The 26,649-nt window shown below is 40.3% G+C and overlaps 1 protein-coding gene across 1 annotated transcript in view; it reads right to left on the bottom strand.

The window, feature by feature from the left end:
- MTMR12 (myotubularin related protein 12) overlaps nucleotides 1–22,934 on the bottom strand; it is a 33,103-nt gene extending 10,169 nt beyond the window's left edge. Inside the window, exons 1-10 of the mRNA XM_071425588.1 lie at nucleotides 22,761–22,934; nucleotides 14,972–15,026; nucleotides 13,674–13,813; nucleotides 11,866–11,938; nucleotides 10,587–10,717; nucleotides 9,866–9,959; nucleotides 7,309–7,432; nucleotides 6,080–6,155; nucleotides 2,986–3,092; nucleotides 729–853 (exon numbers count right to left, since the gene is read on the bottom strand). Of these exons, the coding sequence (XP_071281689.1) occupies nucleotides 729–853; nucleotides 2,986–3,092; nucleotides 6,080–6,155; nucleotides 7,309–7,432; nucleotides 9,866–9,959; nucleotides 10,587–10,717; nucleotides 11,866–11,938; nucleotides 13,674–13,813; nucleotides 14,972–15,026; nucleotides 22,761–22,931 (1,096 nt within the window). The 5' untranslated portion in view covers nucleotides 22,932–22,934. The remainder of the gene's footprint in view (nucleotides 1–728; nucleotides 854–2,985; nucleotides 3,093–6,079; nucleotides 6,156–7,308; nucleotides 7,433–9,865; nucleotides 9,960–10,586; nucleotides 10,718–11,865; nucleotides 11,939–13,673; nucleotides 13,814–14,971; nucleotides 15,027–22,760) is intronic.
- Between the last annotated feature and the right edge of the window lie 3,715 nt (nucleotides 22,935–26,649).

Raw genomic sequence — 26,649 nt, 5'->3', positions numbered from 1 at the left:
TCATGACACAGGTTAAATGACTAAATTCAAGCTTAGGTTTTTTTCCTACAGAGGGTGACTTGCCAGAAATCACATGAAAAAGTAATTACTTTTAGCTCTTAAGATTCACTGTCAATTTGACAGTGTATTCTAGACAAAATCTTCAGTGTGAAACTCAAATACCTTGTATTAGAAGTGGAGTGGAGCTTTTTTCATCTCAAGAGGTGAGGTCAAAGTGTTTCATGACAGCAAAATAGTTGGAAAGTCTCAGAAGAAAGAAGTCTGAAAGCCTAGATCATACTTTCACATGGATCCCATCTGACTGCTTTCTAAAGGACAGAATTTAAGCAGCTTCATATGTTTTGAGATGTGACTAGTGTGTAATAAAACCAAGGGCAAAAATTAATTAGCAGTCTCTACTCTTGACAGAGCCCAAAGGCTGAAAGTTTGGCCACAGAAGACTGAAAATCTTCCCCACAAACTTGATTCCAGTTAGTGTAAGCCAACTAACACATAAGACTTCATTCCTTCAAAAGTAATTTTGAGATACTGTGACAGCTTAGCAAGAGGTAGTTAAGTCAAAGAACTACAAACCTTCATTCACATCCCAGATGTAAGCACAGTCTACAATTACATATTTTAAAACCTGCTTTTGACCACCCTCAAAATCAAGGCACCAATCAAGAAAATTACTGCACTCAGGAGTCACAGCACATCATTGTTATGCTTTGCTTTAAAGTCTGACTTACCTATCAAAAACAGCTGTTTGAATCTTGTGTATGCAGTCTGGATATCTTGCAGAGATGGAAGGCTGCTTGACAAGTCATCCATCCTCAGGAGCTCATAGGGAGGTTTGCTAATTGTCTTATAGATTCTAAATCAAACCATCAAGAGATTAAAGCTTTCTGCTTCACAAGTCAAATAACGCATCAACTACTATCTGAAGACAAAGTTAATAGGCATGATTTCTCAAAGAGCTGTAATACCAGAAGATAGACACTCTGGAAAGCTAGTGACCTCCATGCATTTCTAAGTACCAACTGGAAGCTTGCCTACAGGCTTATAACACTATTTGATGCTTTTAACCATGACACCAATAAAATTACACTTGTGCCTATTTGTGCAGTTATCAATATTACAAGCACTACTTGATTTTAACTACTGTTTCTTTAGTATTTTCTTCACTAGACATACCAAAATCACTTTACTAGGAGGCTGCTAGAGCCGTATCCTAAAAGAAGAGATGGATAGAAACACCCAAAACCCCCAACAGAAGCTTACAATTTCTCTTGACTTTTGCCAACCAGATTCTGATGCCTAGCTGCTAGGTCTTCTAATGAAATACACAAGCAAAGGAAATTATTTGGGTTCAAACAAGACAATGTATCTTGCACTTCCCTATATATCTCCAGATTTTTTTGCCTTGAAGGAGAGGAAAAAATACCAGGCCAGATGATGCTTTGGCTTGGACCCAGAGCATTCCCTCTCATTCAGGTTCCAGAGCTCTGATGAACATCAATGTAGTAACTACATCTGCTGTCACACTGTCCTCTCTATTATCAAGACCTGGGAAAAGTTGCTCTAACTCATACTTCAGAAGTGAGGTCTTGTGGGCAGTTTTCCAGGCAGGACAGAGGGCTTTGCTTCCTGCAGGTTATAGCACAGAAACCTGCTTTAAGTGAGAACTACAGGAGTCCACATCAGAAACATGAGTTACCAGATCTACTGGAAGATGCATCAGATCAGAGAACTGAGGGAGAGCAATTGCTGGCCAGATACAGTACTTTTTCTAAATGACACAGCAAAGAACTTAGGCTGCAAGATCAGGCTCTGAACAGCTTTTTTAAAAATACAAAGTGCTGATTGTAAACATCTGCTCTGTGCCTGAGTTCAGACTATTACTGTAATGGCACTTGAACACACCCTGATGGCCAATTTGTAGATATATTTTAGACTCCAGTGATTAAACACCAGTACTGCACAGCAAAGAAAAACAGCAATACTGCCCCAAGTTGAAATGGCCACAGAGAAGGGATCAAAATATCAGGGGATACCTTGTTACAGCTTACTGCTAGTTTTATTTACTTTCACATCACAAAATAGCATTAAAGACAGTTCTAAGTCATATAATCTTTCCCATTTCAGGGTAGAAATATTAGAGAACCTGCAGGAAGGGCCACAACTCTTTCCTATGCAAGTATAATTAATTTTATAAACAAAAGCAGTTTTTAGAGCCCAATCAAGCTGTTTTCTGTTTGTTCTGTGTGATTAACAGGTCTCCATCTATGAGGAGCAAGAAGCCAATGTTCAATGTACAGATTGTACCCATGAGTCTGATCTAACAGGTGGCTGCTGAGAGAGAAGTTCTGTCTCAGACAAACAACAGTTTAAAAAATTAAGGTGGAAAAAGTCATTGCCGTAACAGACAGCTGTGCTCCTTCCCTTAAGTTACACTTGTTCATTTTTTAAACTGCTGAACTAAGTCAGTTCACTACCCCATGTGAAAAAGTGCTGTCTGCCTTCACACCTGAAAGCTGCAGTGGTGAATTGCTCAGGCTGCCTCAGACATTTTAGGTTACCTTATCTCAAGTTATTTAAGAACATGAACCCAGCTCTCAGAAGGTGGCAGTCTTAAAAACTCAGTTTGTAAATGCACATTTACAGACAGAGTCTACATTTCTCTTACTTGCAAAACAATTAAGCCATTAAACCCTACAAGCTCTGCTGCTGCTTTACCTAAAAAATACAGCACAGGTAGTACAGATTCCTCAGAAATATATGTGTATGCAGCTCCACAGAAAAGCCCTTTGGTGAAGTTCCAACCCTGCACAAGTGACCAGCGCCATTGGGTCAAGGGCTTTAACACATTCCACTACAGCAAACTACTTTCAGATACAGAACTTGTTTCCTGATGTGTGAAAGCTTAAAAGATATAGCATATATGGAAAAAAGAGAAGCAAGGTCCATACCAAGCAAAGTGTTGTGGACAGAATAGCTATTACTGACCCATCCAAGAAGGCTTTTTGCATTTGTGAAGTGCTGTCATCCTGTTCTTTGGGAAACGAAGACATTTTGAGAAGAGCAGCACCGTTATGGCAAGACCAACACCAAATCTGCAGAAAGACATTTATCAGATGAGAAAAATATGTAAAGTCTCCTATACAAGGTATTTGCTCAAGTGTTTGAGTGATTTCAAAATTTCTCTGTGCTTTTCCTTCATTGAATTTTTAGCATATTTAATAACACCATCAACAGAAGCAAACTCCTACACCTGCACCAAAATTACATGCCTGAGTACACTATGTTACCACTTGCAAGTTTACACAGGCACAGGGAAATATAAAATGACAGATTATGCCAAAACATTACTTTCTCAACTTCCCTCACAGGTAAAAAAAAAAAAAAAAATTGATCAAAAAGTCTATGGCCAAATTATGTTGGAATATATGCCACAGCAAAGTAGAACTTGTAAGTAACTATGTAAGTTACTTACAAGTAACTTACATACTTATATACTTACAAGTAACTTATAACAAGTTGGAATATATATTATCCATCAGTTTCTCCACTATTGGATTTTTCTAATAGCTCAGCCTTGAGATAACTCACAATACATGCACTGATAATTTTCCATGTGAACTATGCATAAAGAGTAATCAAGGCATATGAAATAATGTATTAAACACTCCACAGCTAAATCAGATTGCATGGTCACAGGTATTTCTTGTGGCAAAACAAGTCCTCCAAGCTTCTTACTTCCCTTTACACCTAATTTCCTCATGAATACTTCTTATTCCTTGAAGCTCTCAAGATGATCTGTAAACTTGCATTGAAACAGAGAGTAAGAATCATTTTCATCAGGAATATTACACAAATGAAATCAGGAAATAGAAGTTCTGCAACCAATTTACAGAAACCAAGAGGTGCACCTCAGAAGGATACAGAAACCTCACAATCATCAAGAGTGGAAAAAATTACTACACTGTCCTTCCATTACCTTCTAAAACCAATTCAATATGGCCCAGCTAATCTGACACTACCTTCACAGAAACAGTTTGGAAATAATTAGAAGAGTTCTACAAGGCCTCTGAACAGTGGACAGCTACAGATGTTATCATCTATCTGCACATCTGTAAGGCCTTTTACATGGTTACACACAACACCCTTCTCTCAAAACTGGGGAGACAGAGGTTTGATGCATGGACTTTTCAGGGATGAGGAACTGGTTGAATGGTCCCATCCAGAGAGTAGTGGTCAACTACCCAATGTCCAGATGGAGATCAGTGATGAGTGGTGTCCCTCAGGGATCTGTACTAGGGCCAGGACTATTTAATACCTTTATCAATGACACAGTCAGTGAGATTAAGCGCACTCTCAAATTTCCAGACAATACCAAGATGAGGTATTTGATAGGATGCCATCCAGAGGGACCCTGACAAGCTCAAGAAGCAGGGCCATGGGAACATCATGAGGTTTGACAAGGCCAAGTGCTGGTGCTGCACCTGGGCTGGGACAAGTCCTGGTACCAGCACAGGGTGGGCATGAACAGCCCCAGAGCAGCCCTGCCCAGAAGGGCTTGGGGGTGCTGTGGGTGAGAGGCTGCACATGGCCCAGCCATGGCACTCACAGCCCAGAGAGCCAAACGTGTCCTGGGCTGCATCCAGAGCCCCGTGGGCAGCAGGGCAGGGAGGGGATTCTGCCCCTCTGCTCTGCTGAGACCCACCTGGAGCACTGCATCCAGCCCTGGGCTCCCAGCACAGAAGGGACAGGGACCTGCTGGGGTGAGCCCAGAGCAGAGACACAAAAATGGTCACAGGGCTGCAGCACCTCTCCTGTGAGGATACACTGAAGAGCTGGGGTTGCTCAGCCTGGAGAAAGCTTTGGGGACATCTTTTTGTGGCATTTCATTACTTAAAGAGGACTTATAAGAAAGGTGGGGAAAGACTTTTTTAGTAGGTCTTGCTGTGATAGGACAAGGGGTAATGGTTTGAAACTAAAAGAGGGTAGATTTAGAACTACATATATGGAAGAAAGCTTTTACAAGGAGGGTGCTGGAACACTGGATGGAACAGGATGCCCACAAAGGTGGCAGAAGCCCCAGAAACATTCAAGGTCAGGTTGGACAGGGCTCTGCACAATCTGATGTAGAAGAAGATGCTTCGTTCATTCCAGAGGGGGTTAGACTAGATCCTGCTTAAAGGTCCAAACTATTCTACAGTTCTGTGAACGCAAGATGGAATAAAAAAATCCCAAACACTTCTGTTTCTGTGTAAGAGCCAGTATAATAGGTCTCTGATTCTCTGAGAAAAAGTCTACCACACTACTTTGACTTTTAGGCAGGACAGTACAGTACCATCTCCTCCGATTAACTTAAGAGCACAAAATGAACATGGTTTTCCTTGGCAAATTTAATGGACGCACTTACACTAAGTTAAGACCTCACAAGTGAGATTACTTTGCTCCTTGTTTCCATCTTCTCTGTCTCACTGGTTCTTGAACTAAAAGGCAGGAAGCCAGACCCAGCTTGCTACTGGTTGCAAACTAGTGTATTTAACTTTATTTTCTGTTGGACTTGTAGAACTAGTTTTTCAGTTGTGCTACCTGACTTTGTAAAAACGCCGCATCATCACAGCCACAGCACTTACCAGAACCCAAGCCAGGTAACTGAAGGTGTTCAGCTACACCTTACATGCACCATCTTCACCTCAATATCCAAATAGCACTTCAAGGCCTACATCTTGCCCCAGCCAGATGCCACTCAGCACAGTCTCATGAAAAACAGGCTGATGGACAGACAGGCTAGTAATATATGTAGGCTATGAGACATTAGTAAATGGGAACTGTGAGCAGTAAATACATATCTTGCTGTTATGCACATGTTAAATGTATTATTTTCCTACATATTACACTCTTCAGTGAAATACAGAATGTATCAAGCACTTCTCCTTCCAACATCTGTTTCCCTTCTGTAGATAACCAGGTATACATGTAAACTGTTAAAAAAAAGTTCTGAAAACAATATGCAGTAACATCTGAAATGTTAATTAAAATTCTGCCATGTCAGTGAGAGTCTTACCCTCAGCCATGCATATATACTTACAGGAATGCCTCTGCCTTCATACTTCAAGATACTCTCTTCAGAAATGCATATGGGAACAACAAAATACAAAGGCAGCCTAAGACAACAAAAAAGAGTATCTTGGTCTCAAAAGCTGAACAAAGAACAATCTCAAAGTTCCTTTTAACGATGGTGAGTGTTCTAACTCAAATTCTAACTATATATTCACCTTGCTACAATAATCTTTCCTACTAGATAATTCTATTACCCTCAAAGCTGTGCCTTTATTTTCAGCTTGAATAAGGCTTTTTTCCCAGCCTTGAGGTCTTAACTATTTTCATTGCAACACTCCCCTGCCTTCACAAAGGTGCAATTAATTCCAAGCTCTAAGACTGATTTCTAAGTCTACCTTGGTTCTCTCATGCTTTGCTGCTTCAAAAGATACCCTTGCAGTATAAAATGACTAGTTCTGTTTCCATACCTGTTAAGCAGTTCACATCCTAATTCAAAAACATCATTTAATTTATCAAGGATTTCCAGCATCAACCAACACTATTTATGTTCCCAGTTCAGAGAAGCAATGTAAGTTGGCTTGAAGTACTTAAACTCAATTTGGGTGTCCCAAGACAGAGTTCTAGAATAAATAGTTAAGGCTCTGAAACACAAATTTCCAAGGTCTGTGAAATCTTTCAAGATTTGACTATGAAACAACAGCAGAAGTATACAATGCCTTGTATACATCCTAAAGGGCTCACCACTAAATGCTACTCTGCTAAACTGGCGGCCAAGCTCAGTTAAACCTTGCTAACCTTCTCCTAAAGGCAACACAACTTAACTTCCACCAGCACATTTTGCAGATTTACTTTAAACCAGTTACTTTTTCCCCATCTAGCCCCCTCCCAAAAAAAACAGTGAAAAATCTCCAGTGCGTGTAACTTGAAATTTTACCACAGTAAAGGTACAGCACTGAGAAAGTGTCATCCTAACGAGTATGACAGAAGTGTAGGTCCCAGACACATGTATTTTCTATTCTCCACTTCTAGATATACTCAAAGCTTGATTTAACCAAGGTCCTGAATAGTTGAAGTTAACCCTGCTTGAATCAGAGGTTGTGCAGGATCACCTCCTGAGATTACAAACAAAATTATTCCCTAAATAAAAATGGAAACCATATCCTAAAAAGACTCCTAAAAACCTGTATAATCCCCAGCATCAAAGGTAGCACTGATTTTCACACATCCAAAGCTCACTATTAACCAGGGCAATCTTACTTTTCAGAGACTCTGTAGCCTTCGTTGGTGGTCACTGCTTTGTATTTCACATTCCCTTTGGTCCGCTCCAGCTCATCACGCCAGTCCTCGAGGGTTTCAAACATCACCGTTTGGTTCCTCCCATCTGTCAGACATCAATAAAATTAATTTTGCAGACTGTCAGGAGTTCTAACACAAAAGCAATCCTAAGTAAACCTGTTAGTCGCCATTAAGGTAAGCAAGCAGAACCTCTTGTGTACCAAAAATCTAGAGTCAAAGACAAAATGCCTTTGTACACCACACTGCCTCAGTCTGATTGTCAACAACAGCAATATCAGATACAGCTGTTACTAATAACTTCAGGAACAGTTTCTCCTGCAGAAATGAATAATTTGTTACAGAACTTCCACACAGCTGGGGCTGTCCTCACACCCAGCCTAAAATGCAGCAAATATCATTTTATACTAATGCAGCTGACTGGCATCTAATCCTGTAGTTTAAATGCAGAATTAACAATCATACAAAAAACCTTTCTACAAAAATTTCAGATATTGCACTTCATTTAAGGTTCGTTTTTTTTCCTCATTAATAGTTTTGCACTGAATAGAACATCTCAGGCACTCAGTAAGAGCAGAAAATTAATTACAGCAATTCAGTCTCAATACTTTCAACTTGGACTCTTCCCTGTAATTCTACTCAGCCACCTCAGAAACAGATAAGACAGCAGCTTGATTCAGCCTCAAATCTTGTACAGTAACCATATAATTTCTGGAGTAATGTCAATTGTTTTAGGCACACATCCTAATTGACTAACATTCTACAATATCAGCTAAACCTGAAAGAGCAAAGAGAGCTATAATTTCCATGGGAGATACAATGGTAACTTGAAACTTTTCACTGTAAGAAGATAAGGTAGATGAAAAATTTACAGCTCAGAACAGAACATTATTGATGAGCTCTTGGAAACAGGATTTTGGAGGTATCAAACTGTGAAAGGCATAAAAACCAATTTCTACAGTCTATTTGTCTTATCCTGTACTAATTTTATGAAGAATGACACTGAGCCACTTACTACTGAACACAGCTATTAAAATAGGAAAGAATTGTGGGACAGCACTTTGATGTTGCTTTAAAGAGTAGGCTTCTCCCAGGCTCTGCCTCTACATGGAAAAGCTTGCAGTCTTTTCCATTGTTTGTAGCTGAAACAGAACACCAGTTTCAGGTGAAGCCTGCAGGAACTACCAGAGCCAGCAATGTGCCTTCCTTGCAGCAAACAGGCAGGGTGCTCCTGGGCTGCATTTAGCAAAGCCACTGTGTACCAGCTGAATGAAGCCACCACTGCTCTCAGCTGGAGGACTGTGCCAGTGCTGGGCTCCTGTTTGAAGGCTCCTGGACCAGTGAAGGCCCTGTGTGATCATTAAAGGGCTCAAAACATCTGATATGAGGAGAGACAGAGCTGGGGTCACTCAGAAAAGAAGGCTCAGGAGGGGCCAATCTCCCTGTGTATATAAACACTGGGGGTGGAACAGGGGAGGAGAGTACAGAAGATGGATCCAGACTCAGTGACTTGACAAGAGGCAGTTATGCACAAGCTGAACTACAGCAAATCCCACATATACATAACAGTAATGTTCTCCACTACAAGGAGGGTCTAACAATGAAACTGACTCTCCAGAAAGCCTTGTGGAGTCTCAATACTTGGAGAAACTCAAAACCCAACGGGACATGACTAAGCTTGATGCAGTTAACCCTACTCTGAAGAGGGGCATATGGACAAGAACATGACTGGATAATCTCCAGAGGCTTCTTCTAACCTCAATGATCCTGAAATTCCTTGACATATTTTGGTGTTGGACTAATACCTTGCATCAAAACCTTCCTCTGTGAAGGGAATTGGTGCTGCTGGTGCATTAAGGGTCAGGTTCCTAATTCAAAACGGCACTATTATATCCACTAAAGTCTGAATTACAGAATGCCAGAAAGTACACCGACATTTTTTTGTCCTGAATTTTGCAGCCTAATGTATTATTCAGCCAAGTTTGATCAAGTGGGAAGATTATGTAATAAGTCAGATATAAAAGGAAGTCAGATGCCTTGCAAACCTATGCTTTTCTTGCAATTGCCTGGAAGAAGCATATTGGTTGCAAATAAGAGCAAAAGGGGAAATACTTTCTCATAGGATGCCACTGCAAATGCTGTAAGTTCAGAATGAAGAGCAGGAAGTCTGGTTCACAGCAGTTATACAGAAAAACCACACTGACGGAGCAAGCAAAGTATTTTCTAGATGAACCACATGAAAAGCATTTGCACATTTTAATCACAATAAGTTTTCAATCTAGGGATGCTACTTTTGCTTGGAAAATTTCTGTGCAACTTCCTGAAGGACACTAAAACCAACAGGAGACAATTTAGAGGTTTTTAGCAACATGCTTAACAATGTAAAACAAAAGAAAAATTAATCTTTTGAAGCTACCTGCCAGCAGGACAGAGCCATAAGTTGAGGACAAACTCAACTGTAGGCCTCCCAGACTGCTTAACAAACTAACTATGCAACAAACAGATCAAAAAAACCATTTACCTGTGTTGTTTGGAGCAGCTGATGCATAAGAGAACAGAAACAAACGTTTAAGCAGCTTAGGAGTCTGGCTATGATGAACTATACCACTGACGATCTAAAAAAGGACCAAAAATTAACACCCAAACACACACCAAGACTTCAGTGTAGAAAAAAAAAGGTTGTTTTATGTTTTTTTTTACCAACCCCTGCATCCAGGTCTTAAACAAAACTGATGGGTTCTGTCCTCAACAGCTGAAACCTGACTTTTTGGAAAGTTTCTATGTTTCCTGCAAGACACTGTACCTACTTTGTCTAAGTAACATTATATATGTTTAACCTCCAGAATTACTCTTATTTAAATAAAGTTAGTTGACTCTTAGTTTGGAGTAGAGACTAATTTCTCAAAAAAACCTAAAGTTATCAGGAAAGTAACATTATATTGAAGTCTAAAATAAAATGAAATTATATGTCACGAATAGAACAACTTTACAGCTTGTCTGAGTTGGAGCTAATTTCCTGTAGCACTCCCAAGTTCCAGTTTTCCTTAAAGAGCCACTGCACCTGTCTTTTAACTGCTATGCACAATGAAATGTTTAATAAAATCAATCTTCTACTTTCTGTCTTAGCTGGAAATGATCAGAAAACACTTCCAAGTTTCAGGGTGAATTTCATCCTTCCCTCATCCTCACAACACCCAACACCAAGCTAAAAATAGAAAAGCAAATTAAGTTACTATACGTACTCTTTTCACTTCCTCTTCTTTTGTGTATCTCAGGCAGAAGTTAAATACTCTAAGGTCTTTACAGTAGATAATTAACGTCTCTGGGTACTTTCTTAGCTGTCCTGTTAGAAGTTTCTTTTTCTCATCATAAACTGCAAAATTAAGAAGGAAAGTAAACATCAAAAAGGGACTTGTAATGTCGATAAAGTTGTCCTCGACTGACTTTCCAGAATTCTCAAGAAACTAATTCAAGCCCAAGTTTTCTCAAGACTAAACAAGCATCCTACAACACAGGCTGGCAAGCCTCAACCTTTTCTTTTAAAACCCATCAAATTACTTCATACAAGGTAAAAGGCAAATTTGCAGCAAACCAGCTGCTCAGTGGCTGTATCTATTCACATTCTGATAGCACACCAAGTTTAAAGTTTCAAGATATATAAAGAACAATTAAGTAGTTTTACCCAAGGGGAAGTCCCCAGACATCTGAGATCATTCTAAGTTCCTTAATTTTTTTTTTAACCACCAGGAAGTCCCCAAGGCAAACCTCTGCTCATTTCTCTTTGAGGATGTACCATTTCACAACTTCAAGTGCTGCCAGCTCAGCCACTGGACATAAAACTAAAGTGTCTCATAACCATCACTGGTCTGCCCCAGTCCACTCTTTCAGAAATCAACACCACCATTTATAAACACTCTGAATACTCATAATTAGTCCAAGAACAGGATTCTCAATAAAGCCTTCCCATACTTAAAATGATCCACCCCATTCTCATTTATCTTTTTTTAGTAATACTGGCACATCTCTAAGCCCATGCGAAGCACTTGATTTATCTGGCAATTAAAACCTCCTTTTCTATCTCCTTTAATATGGTGAAGATATCATGCATCTCATAAGACAAAGCTCCCTTAGACAAACAAAAGGAATTGTTTGAGAATTTGGTACCTGTACTGCTATTGCTCAAATGAAGTGAATATATCCATATTTATAGAAATAGTTGATACATTGGAAGATCCTTGTCTACCAAATTTAGGGACTTTTCACAGCACACTCTCTGCTTTGAACAACTGCATTTTGAAGGAATCATTTTGCCTGTTCCAGTGGACAATTAATCAAATAAATTAAAATTATTTTGACAAGCTTGAGGGATAAGACTGGGTTCTGATAAATTTCTTATCTGTCATTTCATTATTAAAGATAACTGCAGCTGCTTTTTAATAATATATTGGTTTTCTAAAAAGGATGTATTTGTACAAAGAGCATCAGCACTCTAAGTCCCCCAGGGGTAAAAAGCTGACTTACCTCCATATATTTGATCTACGCACTGCAGAGTTATGTCATTTTCTCCTACAATCTTATTCTTAAATTGTGGCTCCTAAAAACGTGAAGGAAATCACAGAAACATCACACTACAGTACCACCTTCTGCCAGGTAAAGGCTTTCCATGGACTGTTTTACTATCAGCATTACTCCTTATTCTTAGAAGCTGCATAAGGCAGGACACTGAACAACAGTTATTAAAATGCAAGTTACACAATATAGCTTTATTTAAGTCTCAGCCATGCTTAAATGTAGATACAGTTTTTACTTTTCAAATAGCCTCAAAGCATACATTTCTACTGAGCGTCACTTTTCCAACTCAAATCACTGCAGTAAACAGGAAATACAGTAGCTTCATGTAATCCAAGCCCTTTTATGACAAGTTTCCTTGCTATGGGAACCTGGCAGGAAATACAAAGTCTCTTAAAAGAACAAGTATCCCAAGAACACACTATCATTAAAATCAGATTTATGACCGGGAAAAGTGAAGACACACACACAACCCAATTACCTAATCTACTGTGTAACCAAACTTGAAGTGATTTGGAGTTCCCTTCACTTCTACCTTTCCATTCGTACAGTTAAAATTGGCATTTTTAGCAATGCCACAATTAAACAGCTTCAATATTGTTACCAAACAGCTGATGTACACTACATCAGCAAATTATATTTTACTGTGAAGAGAGTTAACCTTATTCAAGTTACTTCCAGGTCTGCAGTACTCTGAAGCAGGTAGCTAATCCTGAACTTTTGTTAAAAGAAATATAGTTGACTTGGCATGTTATAAACCCAAGGTTCAAAGCCAGGAACAGAAATTATCATGGTTATTACTAACTTTCCACAGATCACTTGAGATTTACGTCAAAAGATTCTGCAGCTTTGTGTTAATTAATTCCAGAAGGTCCAATAGTCTGTACTTGGCTGCAGAAACCTTAGTTTAATGTTTAAACTTTGTGAAATTTAACCCCAATAAACTTCTGACTACAATCAATATGTGTCAAGTCATATTATTCTCATTGTCCTTAACTGTCAAGATCACCTTGAACGTGGGAGCCACTAGAGTCTCTTTTCACTTCTAGCACCTAAATGGACTAAACTATTTCAATCCTTAAGCTCGTCAAAAGCATGTGGCACTGTGGCATTGCCATTCTCCTCTGACAGCTAAATCTGAGCACCTAAACCAAAAGAAAAAAGATTGCAATAATTTTTAAGATTTGGGGAGTTTTTAGCTTTCTCAGTGTTTGCAAGCTCAACAGTGCTAGGTTTTAAAATCTTTTCAGCAAACATTGGACTTTGAATGAAATAATTCAGAGTTTCACTGAGCCACATAAATTTTCAGAGCATTTCCGCTGAGTATTAGCTTACTCAGTCTTGTACAGCCTGAAATGATTCTGCAGATGTAGCCCAAAGTCAAATCAGGCAGATGTTTTCCACCATCAGAAACATTCACACTTCCACAAATGCTACCAAGACAGAGTCAAAAATCAGCTTTAAACAAACTGTTGATCAGTTTTCAAAACAATGGATTCTTTTAACTTAAACTTCATCAACTCACAAAATATAAAGAGTTATAAACTATGTCTAATCTAAGTGTCCACATAAATGCTTGCACTGCTGCTGCTTAAAATAGTCATTAGAGATTGAGAAAGGATCAAGCAGATGCAGACTGATTCAAGTTATTCTGCACCCATTAGCAAATTTTACACATTTATGCTCATTCTGCATCTTTATATAAGGGAAGGATTTATGCAGAGTCTGTTTAGTCATAATTAGAAGACTTGTTTTCTTACATTATCATCTGAAGCAGAATCATCATCAAGGAAAGAAATCTTAAAGTTTGTGCACACAAGTTTCCCGTAAGTGCCACGATTTGACCCATCTTCTTGCACATACTTGTACACTGTGCTGGCTTCACAAAGCAGCAGTTCACCTGTGGAGAAGAAACACTGACTTGCAACATTAACTGACATTTACAATTGAATTATTTCAATTGTAATCTCAATCGCAGCAATAACTTCCTGGCAGTTTCTCAGAACTGTATGCCTAAAGATAGTTCATCACTGTTACACAAACCCACTACGAGGCAGCTGCTGGAATCAGCTGTAATCTTAGTTGTAATCTTCCAGGTTACGAATGTCATTCCAGAAGGCCTGAATTGCAGATGTTTGGGAGTTCTGTAACCACAGGTACCTGTGTCATTTGGCCTACTCCAAATGGCAGAAAAATAGCAATCATTCGAGTGTGTAATTGAAAAAAAAAACAAAACCCAGCAAGAGGAGTTTATATAGTCAATAAACAAGTAGAAAATTATTCCAATCTTCCTTACTGTTAAACTTTAAGAATGCTGAAACATTTGAATTTGTTATTTCAAGTTCAATGTAGTTATTTTTTCATAGCTTTGACTATTTTACAGGGCCCAAGGCTATTTTGGAAGTCTCAAACACAGGTTTGCATAAATAATAGTCAATTAAGTTCTCTTGCTAGAATTCACAGGAACTGAACTTCAAATTTAACAAGTTTTAATACATGTGATCAGACAGACTCTTGGTCTTTCCTAAAAAGTGTAGGAAACCCAACAGAAGAACACTAGTTTATTGTCAACTTTTACATGTATTTGATCTTTCCTTATCCTAGAAAATATTTTTAAACAAGAAGTAATTGTAAATTACAAAAGAAAATATTAACAGTAAAAGAAACATTGGAAGGCCCAAGTAACTCACACCAGAGACAAAGCCATTAGAAGGTAAATTTCCTCTAGTTCTTGTCTTAAGTTCCAAACAAACAAAACTCACCAAACTTTAACTTCTAAGAAACAGGGCAAACTCAAGTATTGACTGTTCTCCACATGCAGCTTACCTAAGGATACTGAACTCTGTAAAAAATTTGATTTTATAGAGTTTTCGACATCGCACGCAGATAGAGATGATAAAAACATTTCAACCTGCATGGGCTGTTAAACCAAACCCTGTATTTTACTAGTTGTGACACTGATGTTACATAAGTGTTTGCTGCAGACATGAAAATATTTAAGTATTATTCATTAATCACTAATTTTTATTACTTAAATCTAGTAATATACAACAGTTACCTGGCAATAAGCGAGGATTTACTTCCTTTTCTATGGGTTCCTTTATGTGTATTTCCTAAAGAGAGAAAGAGTAATTATTACTTTGCAAAGATCATACCTTCAACACAGGCTGCAAAGAACTACACCTTCCCACTTTAATTCCTCATATCCTGGCAAATAAAAATTAAGGAAAATAGCCTCCTAAATGAAAGGAGTTTGCATCTGCAATTTGATCTTTCCACTTAATGTCAGAAGTCTATTTGCTAAGTAATTGTTTTGACATCCACAGTGTCAGTTACATGCATTTGTGAACACACAAAAAATGCACTATTTGTGCAACAGACAGAAATAAAACATTACCAATATTTTTTAAGTTCTCTCAGCACACCTAAATGGATAAGCATAAACTTAGTATTACAGCACCATCTCCCAGATCATTCATAAGCTGTTCCATGTATGACTTGCTATTCTTTCTAATGTACCCTTCAGTTTTTCAAGTTTCATCCATGACTCCCTGTTTCTGATTTTTTACACACATTTCAACCCAAGTACAAAAGTTAATTAAACAGCACTAACATGACTATATGGAAAGGTATTTCAGGATCTCGGAGCTAAGAGGTAAAACCTGGTGACAGGAGATCCTTCAGTTTGGACCCAAACTGCACAAAGCAAACATATTAAATTCTCTGTGTCCCTTATTCTAGCCTTTAGGCACTGACAGTTGGGCTAAAATCTCCAGCTAAAAGACTATTAAACTAGAGGAGATGCTACACCCTTCCTGCTCAGCCTGTTCAGAACTTCCTCCTCCAAGCCCAAATCACTTCGCATGCATTGGAGTCTTTCTGGAAAACCATTAGTTAACTGGAAACCCCCCCGGGGGCACAGCAGTAAGCAAGCTAATTTTAGTTTGTCACCAGTATCCAGTCAGTTACTGCAATTCAAGGCAAGGAATCAAAAGAAGATATAAGCAATAATAATTTTGCTGGATTAAATACAGAGAAACAAAAGCCCCTGAGAGTACAAAAATAAACAGCCTCCCCCTGCGATTCATATAAACACTTGCACTCCATATTCAGAAGACCTAGAACTAAGTTTGAAGGCTGCACAGCAAAACCACCAGGAAACCACGTCATGAGAACAGCAGAGATGTTCAAGATAGGCCAAAAAGAGAAAAAGGTTATAAAATGAAAGTAGTAGTGGTGTGAAGAAAGAAATCCATAACTACAGCAGACAGCTAATAGAGAAAACAAATCCCAGTTTGCTGCCTTTGCTGTCTAAGTGTGGATGCTGCAGAAGCAATATTATTCAAAGCTCAAGTTTGTCAAGTAAAAAGTTAGCTAAAATGCTATTATGACTTATGCTGAATACTTCTGCATTCAGAGGAGGAATATATACACCTTTTCTTGCCGCAGCATTGTCTCTTCACCAATGGTAGCTTTAAACTAAACTTTGGGTTTAAAAGTGCCTTTAATAGCTCTGCCTTATACAATCACTCTTTGTGTCCAACTACATGCAACACTGCTCAGAAAACTGCATGCCAACAATCACGCCCACGGAACAGTAACAGTTATACCAGCCAGGTGCTTTTCCAGCACCTCTGACTTTGGGAGATGCCAGAAAGAATGTAGTACCTACTGTTCTGCACACACACTGTTCGTACTTACTGCCATGACTACCACTTTAGGCTAGTGTTGGAAGAACTGAACCAAAGGAAAAAAAAATAATCTGACCCAAAAGAAGTTCTTTGAGCTCACACCCATTTGTTAAAATGTAATGAAGCTTTTATAATGGGTTTCAACAACAAATAATTTTGAACAAGTGGTTGCAAGTTTTTGGTTGCAAGTTAAAATTGGTTGTCTTCTGAATGGAGTTAGAAATTTAATCAAATTGCATCACAGCAGATTAGAGACCACAAACACTGAGATCACCTTGTAAAATCCAGTTTCACTTTCTTGAAAAAAGCCTACGCACTGAAGGGCTTATAATAGGCAGAATTCCTATAACATTCAACAGACTCCATGAGTTAAGTTTCCAGAAGAGTTCTATTTGAAATTCAACATTTACATTCCCACAGTAAATTAACAAACATATTAAAGGTGGTTTTGATACATGAAGATAGAGATAGCTAGACCTCAAACCATGAGTGCTGCTGAAGAATCCACGCTGCTGCACTCATTTTCCTAGGAAGGGTATGAAAATACATTAGATTTTACTACTGTCACATTTTGTATTTGCTCTTTTCAGTGAGAAGGTAAAGATCTGCAAGGAAAATTAACTCACCATGAGTCAGTTCAAGTTGTGTAGGAACGCACATGTAAATTCAGCTGCCATCTCTGCTCTGTTTCAGTTTTATTTTTATAACGAATATAAGTTTTGGGGCAACACAGATCTTACCACTAACTGAAGAGCCCGTTTCAATTCATTATGCTCAACACCCCTTTAATCAGTCACACGTTCACAGTCACCCACCCACTCCTTTATCCCTGGGTTTGTCTGACAACACAGTGAGGTAATTTGATTTGTAATATCAGCTGGGAAGTATATACTTGTCCTACATTTGGTTTTATTGTTAGTGCTTATTGTTAGCAGAACTGGCTCATCAGCAGGTCAGATGAGCACATAAACAAAAGAAAGGGAAGCATCAGAGACGTAAGTCTGCCCGTTTCTGCAAGCTACTGAACACATCTGGACCTCAGAAATCTTCACCCTCTGACCATTTGTTGAGCTAAGCATGCAAGTACTTTCCATTTGTGACCAATGAAAGCCATGCAAACCTCCAGACAGAGCCTTTCACCTGTAGCTCCCATGTTCTGAATGCCCCAAGCAGCATTTTGTCACTTATTTAAGACACAACATGGGAAGCCCTACTACCAGCCACACTTAAAAGCAGTCACCCACAGGACACCATGCAAATGAGGAAAATTAACTTTGTTTCTGACATTTCTGATACAAGAACCTCAGCCTCTAAAGGCTTTAGAAACTTCTAAGAGATGCTTCTCACCTGTGCACTTACCTTGTGCTATATTCCTTATTCCAGGTTCTCAAACTGTGGTAGGAAATATGGCAATGCCCTTTAATTATCAATTTTAACAGTAGAGAGACCAAATTATGCCAAAACTTCAAGCTGACATGTCACACCAAATTAATTCATAATACATCCCTCTTCTTGCTAACAGAAAACAAAAAAACTTCTTTCCTTAAGGAAAGTTCTCTTCTTGTTTTTTACCCAAATATAAGGAGCAACTGCACAGTTTGCTATACCCAGGGACTACAGTCAGCTCTCCTCCAAAAAAGTATATTTAAAGGGGTTAAAGTATTTTCCTTAAGCCATCTGGGGAGACAAGCCTTCCCCAAGTGCTGAAGGCATGAGTGAGGCAAGAGTTTAGGGCAAGAAAGTCAAGTTATGTTATATTAACAGGGTCCTTATGGTTGGAGCAGGAAAGGAATCCCAAATTACTTCTGCTTTTTGTCCTACAGTGTGACCACAACTGAAAGCAATTCCTCTTACTCCACAGGGAGGTAAACAACTGTGTACTGGAAATTACAAGTAAAGAGAGAAAAACATGCCCTGCATGCCAGAATCCAGGTGTTGATCTCTTTGGGGTTTTTTTCATCATTACTGACATACAGATATACATATATGTACCTACTGATACTGGATGTTGCTCATCAGCCCCAGCAGAGACACCATGCACACAGTCTGCTGCTTCAAACTAAACTCTGAACCTACCTCACCCCACAGTAATGCTTCCACTGATCCACAGCTGGACATTTGCACTACAGGTAATTCCACAAATGAAAAACAAGACTTACTAAATATGCTAGAAAATATGTTTGAAAGATTCAAATAATGAAGGAACAAGTGATCACTTCCAGGCTATCAAGGATACTGTTTGAAAAAGCTGACAGCTTTCAAAGGTGACAGCAAATAGTGCTGCAAGAACACTGAACACTTTGATGCTTTTATATAGTTTTACACAAGTAAGTTCTGCACAGGGAAGATCTACATCCTGGTGAGGTTTGCTATGAGCCTCTGGGTTTTTTTTTTGTGTTTACTTCACCTAAAAAGATGGGTGAGATAAAGATAAATATATACTTAAGAAAGTTATCAGTTGTCAAAGTCAAACTGTGTACCAAAAGACCTGCAAATCAGTTGTGGTGTTCCAAGTGAATACAGTGCTACTGAGTAAGTAAAATAAACTTTTGTGGAACAGTTCCACTCGAATTCCATGCAAAAGAGGAAACACCCATGCAAATGCTGAGTATCTACTTTGCATCCAGAAACAAACCACATTACATACCTGGTACTTTCTGAAGGACTCTTTGTTGGTCAAACAAGCCTATTCCCATGCTGTATGCCATACAACCCACAGCACATGCTTACTACACTTGAATAGCATTGCTGAGAATAACCTCTAACTGCTTGTTTTCCTTCCTTTCACAGCTCCCTTATCCAGAAGTCTGTTAGATCATAGCACGTGTTTTCCCCAACTGTTTCATCTCTTATCCTTTCCTCTTTCCTTACATTGTCCTGTCCATCTCCTCTGACATCAACACCTGGTTTCCCCCATGTCAGCCCAGCTGTCCACCAACTCTATTCCTTATTTCCCCCTTCAACTCCACCGCCCCAATTTTGAAGGAGGGATGTATGTTTTTAAGACTGATCACAATACCGTACTGGGATTTACAAGCCAGAAGTATTCACAGTGTTTATGAGCTAAGAACAGTGCTGGATCTGAGAGACAAAGCACACGAGGCACGAAAGTTACCCTCAGCAGTTTGTGGTGTACCCCAGATTTCAGAGACAAGCAGCATGAAGCAGAAGAACCTCTTCCAGAGCTTAAAGGCTAACACAGGAAAAAACATCCCGTAAGAATGAATATGAAGGATTTAGCTTTAAAGAATACATGCAAAAAATACCAACTTGGAGCTTGAAATCAAATTTGAAATCTAATTTTTTATGCAAATTAAGTTTTTTTGGAAAATACAATCCAGCTTGTTTGACCTGTAAATAACTTCAGTTTTCAAAGTCTGAAAGAATTAGAAATCATGAAGTAATTCACTGGTCCTTGTTTCACTGTCTCCACAGACACATATTCTAAGCCTGTGATCTGAAATGTCAAAACACTGACTTTATACCCTAGTATTCACCCCACTTCCTGCAGGGTAGCCAAGTCTGTCCTGAGGGGAAGTGTGTCATTAATATCAACATCCTACGGTCTCACTCTCAACAGACCACTGATTGATTTGCAGTTCCATACAGCAGAGCCTAACTAGGTTATATTTAGTCAGATGTTAAAAACTCTGTTTTTTCCAGATATTTTGGGGTTTCACAGCAAAAATTACTTCTGTTTCTTTAAAAAAACAGCATTTTCTTTTCACTCCTTGCCTCCATCTGGTCATATATTAACAGGAATAGAGCTCCTGATTCATTTCATATTCAAATTAGCACACATAGCAGCTTAAAGCCAACTTCATTTTATTTTTCAGAATATTGCCTACTGCGTCCCTCAGGTATCTGAAAATGGGACTAAACAAGGTGGGGCTAAACCAAAACTCAGCTCTACCTGTTAATGTCCCTATTGCAGGGCTCCCCTAACCTGGAAGCAGCAGTTTAAGGCCTTAAAACAGCTTCCCAAGCAAACCTGGACAAGACCACAGAAGCTGGAGGCTGCAAGCAAGGGAGGGCTGCAACTCACAGGACTCTACTGCTCTGAGCTGCAGAGTGGTTGATTGGAAATCTTGCCTCAGGCTCGAAGCACAAAAAGATTCAAGGCAAGGCTCTGCAAATTCATGGAGAAGTCTACCATTAACTCCAATCCTACACAGCTGAAATCTCAAGCTCATCAAGTCCCTGAACTGCTGTTTCCCACCTTCTGACATGGCCTGCCAGAGGAAGCATCACACCTGTTGACAGTAATTTTTCCCTAAGCAGCTGGAAGTTAAAATGCCTTGATGAAAGCTCCCAGTTAACCCAACTATGTTCCAGATAAAAGGAATTAGAATTTCCACTGTTTTACCATGGGAGTTAACTTGCACAGGAAACCTGAGTTCAGAAAGTTGTTTTTCTCTCACACAGCACTGTGACAGATGCTCACTTCTGCTTCCTTTAGGATATTTAATAAACATGCTTTTTCTAGACACCAAAATAGCCTCACAGGTTTCATCATATACCTAAAATTTTATTTTTAATCCTCATAAAAGCCAGTAAAGTCTTCAGTTTCCTGTGCAACCATTAAGGCAGTCAACAGCTGTCAACAGCAGTCAGACTTGCTTTACTTGCTAATCACATCAAACCTCAGTTTCACTGTGTCTTTGAAGAAACAAAAGGGACATCCATCCTATGGTAGAAGTCACATCTATAACACAAACCTCTTGCTGCCAGAGTAAATAAAATTCTTAAATTCAAGTGTAACATGGAGAGGCTTAAAAGCAGCAAGAACATGTGAAGAGTTAATGACACCAATGTCTACTGAATCAGGGTATTTCATTAAGAGCCTCATCTTCCAGTGTTACATAGCTTAGTTACTCTTCCTGCAGCCATCGGATCATATTTGAAGCATTACATCACTGCACTTAAAATCAAATTAAAGTATTCTTTATTGTTTGGTATCTTGCTGCACTATGTATATATTTACTTGTGCTCTTTTCAACCAGCCATTTTTTCTAGCAAGCTTTCGTCATACACCACACTTATTTAAATGGTGAAATGTTCTCCAGTAAGCCCAACAAGTGAAGTTGTTTCCTTCACAAAATCCAGTTCCCTGTATATTTGTATGAGGTACTTTCCAAAGATGAAAAAGTGACCTCGTCAGGGATGTATTTGCTGACTCCAGAAATACTTGTACCTATCATTTCCATCTGCTTGCACTTGGAAATACAAGAAGAGATAAAACTTTCAAAGTAAACTGATGAAACTACAAGACACAGGGTGTGAAAAACACGTAAAAACTGGATTTGCTATCACCAACTAAGGACATAAGTTTTAAATACCACAGCTGAATTTGGCCATAACAACTCTGAATGTTCTTTCAGATCAAATGCAAAATAAAACCACCAGATTCACCAAGGTCCTATCAGTGACAGACTCTGCACTAACTAACAAGATCGACAAAAATCTTTTCCTTAAGAAGTTCTCAAGAGAATTAACAATTAAGAAGAATCAGGTTGGGACAGATTACAAAGAGCTATGAGGGGAAAAATCCCAACACTGATGGCTAATAGCCATCAAATGTTTTTCCTAGAAAACAGCTGTTTACCAGGAATAAGAATGCTGGAATACAGAAAAACAATACTGACCTAATACAATGCGCTAACAAGATGACCTCAGTAAACTGAGCCTAAGGTAACTTTGTCAAACTGTCAACATAAGTTTCGACAAATAAGTGAAAGGACAACAAGCAGAACAATACCAAAGATACACAAAGAAATATACACACTCCCAAGAATTCAACACCGAGCTGTTAAGGAAGGCTATCCAGTGCTTTCCATTGGCGGGACTGAGAGCAAGGAGCTCACCGAGCAGAACGCTAAGTGATGCTGTTCAGGGACAATAAGAACAACAGGTTCGGAAAGTCCCACCTTACGGGCCGAACAGCCGCAGCCCCACACCTGGCCGCGGCTTACAGAAACAACTCCACTGACCACCCAGCTCTATTTTTTAAGCTCTTCTCCACGCCGCTCACCCTCGGGGCAGCCCAGGCAGGCTGAGCCCCGCAGCACCCGGCGGCAGCCCTGGCCCCGGCCCCGCTCCGCCCGCCCCGCGCTCCCAGCCGGGGAGCCCGAGCCGCCCGCCCGCCCGGCCCCGCACCTCCGGGCTGATGTAGGACACGAAGGACGGCTTGGACGCCCTGGCCCCGCCGCCCAACATGGCCCCGGCCCGCAGCGGCTGCGGCGGCGGCGGCGGTTCCCAACGCTCGTCCCGAGCGGGGAGGCAGCGGAAGGAGCGATCCCGCGGCAGCGCGGCGACGCCGAGCTGCATCACGGAGCCGGCACCGCCCATGCCCGCCCCCAGCCACAGCCCCGGCCGCGGCCCCGCTCGGCGCCGGCCATTTCTGGGCACCGCCTCCCAGCCTCACCCGCCCTCATGGGGCGTGGCCCGCGCCCTCAGCGGCCGCCGGGCTGTGGGGTGTCCGGGGTGCGCGGGTAATGCCCCGCAAATGTCCCGCGAATGCTCCGCATAGCTCTGCCCTCGGCCTGCGGGGCTGAGGGCAGAGCCAACAGGGCTCTGGAGCCAACGGGGATCCCCCGCCGCTCTCTCAGTTTCGGGGTAACCACGTACCTTTTTGTGTAGCTGCAGGGACCTCCCGCTCCTGGCCTGTTCCTTGACCCAGCCGTCACTTCCACAGAGTCATAACATCGCAGAATGGTTTGAGTTGTAAAGGACCTTAAAGCTCATCTGGATCCACTCTCCTGCTGTGGGCAGGGACACCTTCCACCAGGTTGCTCCAAGCCCCATCCAGCCGGGCCTTGAGCACTGCCAGGGACGTGGCATCCACAGCTTCTTTGGGCAGCCTGTGCCACTGCCTCACCTCCCTCACGGTGAAGACTTTATTCCTAGCATCGCATATAAACTCCGTTTAACTCATCTATTGCACTGTTTCTCACTCAGCTACCAAACACCTGTGTTGTATCTGCGCACACTCAAAGGCAACTCGGCATTAAGGAAAATCTAAACAAGGCATCGAGATGCAGAGTGTTACTTATGGCAGGACAAGTGCAAGAAAAATTACATAAAGCACGCTTTCCATTAAATAATCCCCAAAACACTCTAAAATGTGACTGCTGATACACCTCGAGAAGTCCTCTGCCCAGTGCCTACTTAATGTGTTACAGCCACAGCCTCCCTGGAATGTCATCTTTGAACACTGTATAATCAGAGCTGTAAATATACACCAGGTGTAACTGGTATGTAGGTTACTTTTAAAAGCCTCATTTTTATATGGACACAGAACAATGTAAATGGCCTGTGGCAATGCAGCAAGACTACCCAGCAATTCAAATGGCAAATGGTAACCCAGGTGACAATTCGTGCAGAGTTGACTTTATGGAAATATTTTTACAAAAATAAAACATACAAACATAGGACGTGAATATCAACAGCTCCTTCAAATATTAGTGATAAGCACTTTTCCTATCATTTCCCCCCACTTTTTGTTGTAATAATTCACTTTATTTACCTTGCTCCAAACCCAGACCTAGGAAAACTACAGCAGGAAGAAAAAAGATTGCACATTTATAAGACAGCATTTATGAAAGTTAAATAGAGGGACTGTTTCAATTCAGAAATAAAGTTATTTCCCTGTTTTCAGAGTCAAGGAATGAGAAGTCTTTTGGATTTAATCACCTTCTCTCTGGAAAAAAAACTCAAAACAACTCAGAGATTAGCTTTCATTAATAATTTTACAACAAAGGCTATCCTGGTATGGGATCCCATGCTGAAAAGCTCTCATGTTTCTCTCCACAGCTGCTTCCACATCATTCCTTATGTCACATCTGACCTCAGCTGCAAAGGTCAAAAGTACACCCCATGGGATTCAACTGGTGCAAATCCAGGGTGAGGGGAAATGTGGGACACCACCTCTGTGCTCTCCAGTGTATTAGGTACTTAAAGAAAGAGAATAATATATTAAAAATGTCTTTTAAAATACCTGAATTTAGAGTGTGAATAATGTGAATACCTCAGCACGCCTTGAGGTTTACAGCACACTAAAGCAAAAATCAGCTACTTACTGACATAGCATTTTTCAAAGAGGAAGGGATGTTTTGACACTAGGCCAGAGTCTTAACTCTGATCGGAAGTGCAAAAGGAGCCTTAATTCCCACACAGCACATGGGAATTCATTCTTCATCTTGTCATGAAAAAAAGCCATACATAAAAAAAAAAATCTGAGTGAACTGCTATTCTCTATCAGCAAAATACCCACGTGCTCAGCATGGGATAAACAGGCTTCATCCTGGGATTTGCTCCCCAGGATGCAAAATGTGTGGGACTGAACCCATTGCAGAAGGGATTTGAAGCCTTTTTGCTAGAATTTGGGGGCCGGATTTGGATCCCCCCTTAGTTCATCTTTTCTGGAATGGAAGAAATAAAGCTATCGCAAGTTAACTTAATTCAGGGAAGAACGTTAGCATCTGAAAGGGCCAACTGCGACCCTGACTCTGTGAACCACCAAGGGCTTCCACGTTCTTCCCTCTCCCCAGGAAGAACGATATATTCTCACTTTCTAAAATCTGGAGCATCTGTGGGGAGTACTCACAAAAGCCGACTTCAGCCCAGCCACCTCATCTCTGTAGATTCCTCCTGCAGACACTAGAGGGAAATAGGTTCCTTCTAAAGGCAATGGGGGCAGCAAGTAAATTCCTTGTTAAGAAACAGCCTCAAGAGACTGTCCAGTACTCAGAGCACCTCAGGAATTCAGCCTGGCCAGGCTGAAGTTGGCCTTTCAAAGTGCCCTCCTTCCCCCCTCTTCTATTTACACTCCCCTCATAGTCCTCTACTGCCTCTCACTTATGTATTTACATACTTACTTTTTTGTCATTTTAATACGGTCCCTCTTCAGCATTGTCATTCTGTGTTGTTCCAAATTGCTCCATGCCAATGAGGAAATAAGACAGTTCAACGATGTTCAATTATTTGGGATTATTCTCTACACTCATAAAGACTTTTAAAATAAAATTTCTACAACAAACTGAAGTTCCTGGAATGGTGTATTAATAGGATAGGTCTTCCCATGTTTCTTCTAAATGGGAAGTGTTATTCCACACTGCCAATGACTTCAATCCATTAAAAAGAAAAGGAGCTTATCAAATAATGTCATTTACTTTTGTTCAATTTTATATGTAAATCAATGACAATCATGCAAATGTAGAATAGTAAAACTTTTCAAAGCCAAGTTCTAGATTGTCTGTAGTGGGTGAAGAATATATGGCATTTAACTGTTGCCATTTCGTCCTGATACTTTTCTCTTTCTAGAAGTATAATCAAAGAATTTAATGCTGCCTGCAGGAGGGAAACTCACAGACCAGCTCTGCTCTTTCTATAAAGAGAGGTTGTTTAAGAAATTCACAGGCTATTAATTTGAATAATTCTTTGGGCTGAATTCTCAGCTGTGCCCAGGCTCGGTGGCACAGCAGCTGATGGAAGGGAGACACAAGGAGCTGTTTGCAGCTTCTCTAGCAGTTTTCTTTCAGTGATTCTCTTAACTGCAAGTGGTATCTCATATTTTCCTTTGTGGCAGTCCTCCTTGTCAGCATTTCCTTGGCTATGGGAAGTATCCTGGATAAGGATATCCTAGGCAGGATCTGGAGCACAGTTGGTGAAGATCACTGAACACAGCTCTTTGTATCACATTTCAGCTTTTCTGAGCCTGGGCCTTTGTAAATCTCAGTGCCTTGGGGAGTGCAAAGGGTGCTTGGATACTCAGGGGTGTCAGGCTGCTGTATGTTGTGGGTGCTTTGGTATAGGTAGGACAGATGTAATGAATTTTTAAAGCCGTTCATGAGTGTTGAGCAAACTTGCATGACTATGTCTAATTTCTACTCCCCATTTCCTCTTTTTGAAGAAATAGAGGGAGTCTTTGCTGTGCAGCAGAGCTGCAAAGTCACAGGTGTGCATAACTCCCATTCCAGAGTGGTAAATCAGAGGCAGGAATCTGCAGCTGTGCTCCCCTTTGAACTCTCATCATGGCTGGATCCAG

This window comes from Agelaius tricolor, unplaced genomic scaffold, assembly GCF_023055355.1.
Source record: "Agelaius tricolor isolate 1412-34295 unplaced genomic scaffold, bAgeTri1.0.p SCAF_4, whole genome shotgun sequence".
NCBI lineage: Eukaryota > Metazoa > Chordata > Aves > Passeriformes > Icteridae > Agelaius > Agelaius tricolor.
Note: the sequence above shows the minus strand (reverse complement) of the source record. Positions and strands in the feature narration are given on the sequence as shown.